Genomic DNA, 6065 nt, shown 5'->3' on the forward strand with positions numbered 1-6065 from the left:
CCCCCCCCCCCCCCCCCCCCCCCCCCCCCCCCCCCCCCCCCCCCCCCCCCCCCCGGGGTCACTAGGAAAGTGAGGTAGACAGTAATTTGCTTACGTCGAAATTCTTGTTCGCCAGAACCGAGACGAATGCATTAGGTTTCAGTAAGCACTGATCCACATACTGATAGGTTCCACCCTCGTCAAGTAGGAAGCGGTACCGAGGGTCAACACTGCTTCCCTTCGAAACGTCATGTTCAACCGATTCCGAGAGCTCACTCGAGAGGCTTTGCAATGTAGAGGTCGTGGAAGGGAGCGATACGTCGCGTTGGGGCTCACAGCGGCTGATAGGAACCAGCGAGGCGTCAACTCGCAGGCCAAAGGCGACGATGAGAGTGCGAGGGAAGTTTACGCGGGTTTCTTTGAACCGCATAACCAGCGCTTTCAAGGACGCGATGCCAGGAGATGTCGGCTCCACGTTGGAGTCGTCGCCGAAGCGCACTCGTTGTGGGCTCTGCTTGCGAAAGGTATGGGTGATAAGCGGTTCTGTGGGGATGCAGACTTCAACTCCGTGGAGAATTAGCCTGATGTTCACGGATTCGCCGTCCAGACGATCCGGCGGCGGAAACAGCAGAGTCATCGCTTCGCCCGTGGACAGGAACAACATGGCAGCCTGACGTTCGTAGGCGAACTCCTGCATCGACACCGCTGCGGGAGTTGGCTGAGCTGCAAAGACGGGTAGACCCCTCAGAATTCTCAGAACTCCCCAATCACCCAGCTCATCCAGAAGTTCCAAGGGCATCCCAATGCGGATGGTGCTAACGGAGGCCGCGACGCGTACAGGTGAGCATCTCGTGAGGTCTCCATGCAAATTGATGAGTACGTGTGGCCATTCTCGGCGACCAGCCACCCCTTGACCGAAAGCCCGGTGAGATAGCGGACAGTCCGCGCCGGACCAATCTGAAACCTCACCGAAGTCAAAGAAGCTGCTACTTTCGTTGCCCCACCAACTCAACTCGTGAGGGAACACTGAGCTGTGTCGACTGGAGTAGAGCGAGTTGAACCAGGGAGGGGATATACCAGATTGGTCGCTGACCTCGAGATGCCACAACGCCACCGAGAGATGTGAGGATCCAGCGCTCATCATGGAGTAGGAACAGACAACCTCGTTGATGTGCACGGATAGGAAGGGCCAGCGGGTCGGAGAATGTTTTAAAAACGAGGCGAAGGACTTGTCAACGCAGGGAGTACGCTGTAAATTCAGTCGTATCGATCGCACATTACAGTGTAGTGCCATGGTGCTGAAGTCCTCAGTCGGCGAGTGTGTCACCTTGCATATATCCTCTCGACGAGGCCAGGCTGTTAGGTCCAAGAACCTGTTCTCTGACTCAACTTCCTCACCACAGCAGAGGGGGGTCTGGCTGGGGCTGTTAGACAGAGAGCTCAAAGCAGCGACATCACACTCCCAGAGGTACTCGTCGAAGCCTCCGTCTCCTCGATGGACGACCAATACTCCGGGAGTCTGCTCCATTAGCCGGACGTCGTGGCTGCCCTGCACCAAGCGGTGCATCGGAGATTCCGAGGCCTCCTTATGCCTTGGAGTTGGGTTGCGCTCCTTCCGGAGTCTTGTGAACAGGGCGGAAGCCTTCCGTACAGCAGCTACTTCGGAGAAAGCGTTGTTGAGGCGCGTGAGAGCGGCATGCAGGACATCCAGGCCGCCGCTCAGCCGACCGGCTTCGTCTGCCAAATGTGCCAAGAGAAGCAGGTCCACATCCGTGATGGAGATGTCCACAAGCTCCACATCGACATCCACGTGGAGAGCTGGGAAACCCGGTAGCACACCGGGTATACGGGAGGTCTCGAGGACCACGGGCTTCAAGCGAATCGCGTTGATGATGGGCGAGCCCTGCAGCTCCAGCGGGCCGTCCATCGAGAGGCGGAAGATTTCAGGAACTCCAGTTTGAGGGTTCTCCACGGCCCGAATGGCATCGGCTATACAAGCGGATCGGAGCTCTCGGGCTAGCACCTTAACGGCATTCCGATACGTAGTTGCGAACTCCCCGGATTTGCCGCAAGAATACAGCAGGAAAGCTGCGGATACCGCAGAAACGCCGCCGAAGGACACAAGTTGCAAGCGAAGCGGCTCACACAACGACTCTGTGTACTCCAGAGTGATACTTCCAACACTGAAAACGAGATGAAACCACAATCCAGAGGTGAAAATGTAACTGCAAGGATGAGGAGAAAGAGGATCAATAATGAGAAACCTACGCGACAGTGAGGGAGTCCGTCAGGGTTGCCGGGTCAATGGAGCTCAGTTCCTCGGTAGCAGTGATCATCTCGATTCTGGGAGACGTAATTGAGGCGATACGCACGAATGGCACTGTTAGCTTCCAGCCAGAACGCTGTAGGGGATTCACTGGCAGGTGGACGGAATCAGTCCAGTAGACGGGATCGGGGCGCATGATTGCCGGACCAGGGATACAAACCACAGTCTCCTTATTGATCGCAACATGCAAGTCCATGGAGAAATGCGGGGTTGGCCGAGGTGAGGGGGTTTCCAGACTCACATGGTTCTGTATAGCGATCAGACACAGCGCTCACTGCAAGCTGCTTCAAGCGCGCGGCACTACATCCCTCCGCGGCGGCTTCGACCAACCCTTCACAGTCCCTAACAACTCGGAAAACTACCTCCAGTGGTAGGATAACATTCACGGACCCCTCAATGACGCAATTGAGCCTCATGTCGGGTTTGTTCCACACAGGGGAGCCTTCAACCTGAACTCGCAAATCCGCTGCGGGAATCGCAGCTCGAAACTTCTCCATAGCGAGGTGGAGTTGCTCTTGCTGGACGTCCGAGTGACCCAGGATGTTGAGCATCTTTCGAAATAGGTTTGCGCGGCGTCCCTTGGGGGAGGGCCCCCCTAAACGGTTGTAGTGGCGCCTGTTCGTGGTCAGAAGAACGAGTGGAGTCACTGCCGGCGCCTTCACTACAACCGCCGTTGGTTTTGGACAGTGAGTAGTTCGCGTGTCGGAGGGAAACAACTCCACTGCCTGTGGCCGATGTTGCTTGTCTAGGAACTGGAAGCGTGACCCTTGACGGCCTGAAAAAGGTTCCAGTATACAACTACTGGGAGGCCAGAACTCCGCAAAGGAATACACTGACACAGGCCCCAGTTGAATCTTTATATCCGTCGCGGCCGACTCAGCTACTACGAGGCCCATGGACAAACCCTGTAGACTGACGACGAGATCGTGAGTCGTCTCCGGGCTATCAGACCGCAGCGCTATCGTGGCGGTGACATCAAGCATGCTCAGACCCAGCTCCACGAGTTCCGTGTAGTCTTTTTGGGTGTAGAGGCCCTTAATTGTCAGATCGTCCAGCCCGAAATGTCTGAGAAGCATCATCAGGGTTGACGCCGGGTCGTCTGGTGTCATAGCCACGTCTTTGGAGGGGAACAGAACGCGGCAGCATTGAGAGCTGCGGGGGTTTTTGCAAGAGGCATCCACGGAGTCAAGTGGGAGTCGTTTCATTTCCTTCAGAGCAACTTGTCTCAACTCATTTATAGTGGATTCACAATGTTCTCGCTCGAACCACGACAGCCACTGAATAATCTCCAGAACGGACTGGCCCGTGGTCATTGAGGGTTGCCTCCGTGACATGCTCACCTTCGGTGGCGTTATGTAGGAATCCTCGGTGAGGGGCAGGAGGTCATGCTCACCCAGAAGAGGCGTGGGTCCGCTTGTATACAGCAGCTTGATGGGCCAGTACCGCGTATAGAAAAGAGATTCGCCCTCGAGTGCCGCCTTCGGAGGTTTGGATTCATGCTGAACGGCAGTCAGAAGAGCTCCGAAGTCCGATAAAACGCCCATCGTTCTCATCAGTACAACGATTTGATTCTGAGCGAGCACCAGGTTAACGGTAGGAATTCTCACCTCCATGCGGAGCATTGGGTGGGTGGTCTCCAAGGTACGTTTCGCGAAGCGGATTGACTTCCATTTGGCGATTGGAGCCTCGGGCTCGTCGCTGTCAGAGGCGGGATGGACAACACAGGGCGCCAGACTAAGCGCCATGTCGCAAAAGACAGAGAAGTCCCTTATCACATACTGGTGGTAACCAGCATTCAGCTTGTCGAGTAGCGCCACGAACGCTGAAAGGCTCTCCGGTCGGACGCGTAAACTGGGCAGCGGGAGCAGAAGGTGTGGCTCGGGCGATGGGACCACTCGTCGCAGGATTCCGTCGTAGAGTAAGTCCATCTCGGACTCGCCGATTTCCGCCGTCAGCATTTCGACGGTCTTCCAGATGCCGTCGCTTGGGTCCTGGATCCGCTCCTCACAGAGGTGCTTCAACGCCTCTCGCCACTCGAAACGCGCATCGCACGCCCAAGAGAGGCAGTGGTCGCGTCCGGCGGCTCCTTCTTGAAAGTGGGAAGCTTGCAGCTCGTTCAAGTTTTTGACGGCGTTCGCAGCATCAGCCAGGGGAGCCGAGGAGCTGTCGTCTTCAGGATTGGCAGAAGACGATTCCTGCGGTTTCGGCTTACTCCAGCCGAACATCTTGGTAATCCACGAGAACCCTTTGGGAGGTTCGGGGCGCTCGTCTTTTTCGCGTTGAACCCGATAGTCGTTAGGTAAAGGTGTGGAAGCAGACGCCACCAAGAGCTCCGATACTGACTTGTTCCCTCGCAGGCCAGACACCGTGTGTCTCGAGTGGTAGCTGATCCACTCGTTAAACGACGAATCCAAGTCTATTGCCTTGAGATCGTCTACGTATAGGGCCAGTCCTTCCACATTCACACGTTTGAGAATGAGTTTCTTCTCGTCCGTATCGCTTACCTTTAGGTTTTTAGCCTCGCAAGCCTCCACCCGTAGTGACCGGATCTTAAGGCCCAAAGCTGCCTTCTGTGACAGCCCGTCTTCAATCCGAATATGGACGTCTTCCACGTCTACTTCTACGGTGGACGCCAGTTTAACGATTAATCGCAGGAGTAGTCCCTCCTCGATGGCAGTGAACAGAGCTGCCTGCTCGGCGGCTCGGAGGCGAGCCCGTTTGCCCCCAGTCTGCGCTTCAAGCAGACGATCCACCGACCATTCGTTCACGTCGGTGACGTGCAAAGTCAACAGAATCCGCGAAGCACTAACTGAAATCCGGTTGCCGAAAAGGGAGAGCTGTACATTCAGCTTGCCGATGTAGCTGAAGAAATGTGGATGGGATAACGTGATGTAGGTGATATTGTTATTGTTGAACTGATCTTACTTGAACCCCAGTGAAAAGGGGAGAACCACAGCGTCCAGTAACGCCTGCTTCAACTGGACGTGCAGCAGCTCTACACGTCCCCGATACAGCCGATCAAGGCGCAGCTGCTGCGGCTCAATGGGCTCAATATACGCTTGAATCAACCTGTGGATTTGCGAGATGGCGAACGAGAACATTGAGGAAACACAGTCGGGCCTCAACGAGTGGTCCTGCTCTATGTCGAGAGGTACTGCGTCCATATTAGCCGTTTTAGCTCATCACACATACAGTCACACTACACAGTGCTGTCGAGCTCCGCCGACTCCGCCAGCTCTTCTCCAGGTAACAGAGCGGGGAACTGGTCAGCTTCCTGCTCGAAGAGATCCAGACTGGCACACTTGTTGACTGCGAACGTGAGGGTGACCCAGTCGCAGTACGCCAAAATCAGCGTGAACAGAATCATCGGGACGGAAAAGATAAACTTCACCGCTGGAGCATGTTAGACATGGGAAAGATAGATGAGTGTTCGGCACCCTTCTCACCTTTCTTTATCCCCTTCATATTTATCTCTGCGACTGTCTGCTCGACCACCGGAAGCGCAGCCGTTTCTGGCGGCATTTCATCCACTGCCACCTCCTCTGCGTCGCCAGAAGTGGCGCTGAGCACGTTCTTGTTCTCGGCGGCCTTCTCAACCTTGGCCTTGGCGCGGTCCCTCTCCTTTCGCGACTCCGGGGGATGCTCCAGTGGATTGGGAGTCGACGTGGTTGTTTTAGCTTCTAGGAAGCGCTCATAGTCGTCAGGTACGTTCAGAGGAGTCATTTGCTGAAGCAAATTGTTCAGGTCCTCATCAACGTTA

At 55.6% G+C, this 6065-nt stretch overlaps 2 protein-coding genes across 5 annotated transcripts; both read right to left on the reverse strand.

The window, feature by feature from the left end:
• Positions 1 to 61: 61 nt before the first annotated feature.
• On the reverse strand, positions 62 to 5469 carry KVP18_003970 (uncharacterized protein; the record flags this gene model as incomplete). Of its 3 annotated transcripts, XM_067956137.1 has the most annotated exons (4): positions 62 to 2204; positions 2248 to 2552; positions 2581 to 5167; positions 5231 to 5469. In XM_067956137.1, 4 exons carry the CDS (start codon positions 5467 to 5469, stop codon positions 62 to 64), a joined length of 5274 nt encoding a protein of 1757 aa, XP_067812717.1. The 3 variants fall into 3 exon arrangements, with proteins under 3 accessions (XP_067812717.1, XP_067812718.1, XP_067812719.1); XM_067956138.1 differs by lacking the exons at positions 2581 to 5167; positions 5231 to 5469 and having other exon boundaries at positions 95 to 2204; positions 2248 to 2441; XM_067956139.1 differs by lacking the exon at positions 62 to 2204 and having other exon boundaries at positions 2476 to 5167.
• A 35-nt stretch (positions 5470 to 5504) lies between these two features.
• KVP18_003969 (uncharacterized protein) lies at positions 5505 to 6028 on the reverse strand (the record flags this gene model as incomplete). 2 transcript variants are annotated; one of them, XM_067956135.1, is made up of 2 exons in its annotated part: positions 5505 to 5698; positions 5752 to 6028. In XM_067956135.1, the coding sequence occupies 2 exons, from the start codon at positions 6026 to 6028 to the stop codon at positions 5505 to 5507; spliced, it is 471 nt and encodes a 156-aa protein (XP_067812715.1). The 2 variants fall into 2 exon arrangements, with proteins under 2 accessions (XP_067812715.1, XP_067812716.1); XM_067956136.1 differs by having other exon boundaries at positions 5693 to 6028.
• Positions 6029 to 6065: the final 37 nt, after the last annotated feature.

The sequence above is a fragment of a genome (genome assembly GCF_019968955.1).
Source record: "MAG: Porospora cf. gigantea A chromosome Unknown PgA_NODE_1410_length_6065_cov_350.542, whole genome shotgun sequence".
In the NCBI taxonomy this organism is placed as follows: Eukaryota; Apicomplexa; class Conoidasida; order Eugregarinorida; family Porosporidae; genus Porospora; species Porospora cf. gigantea A.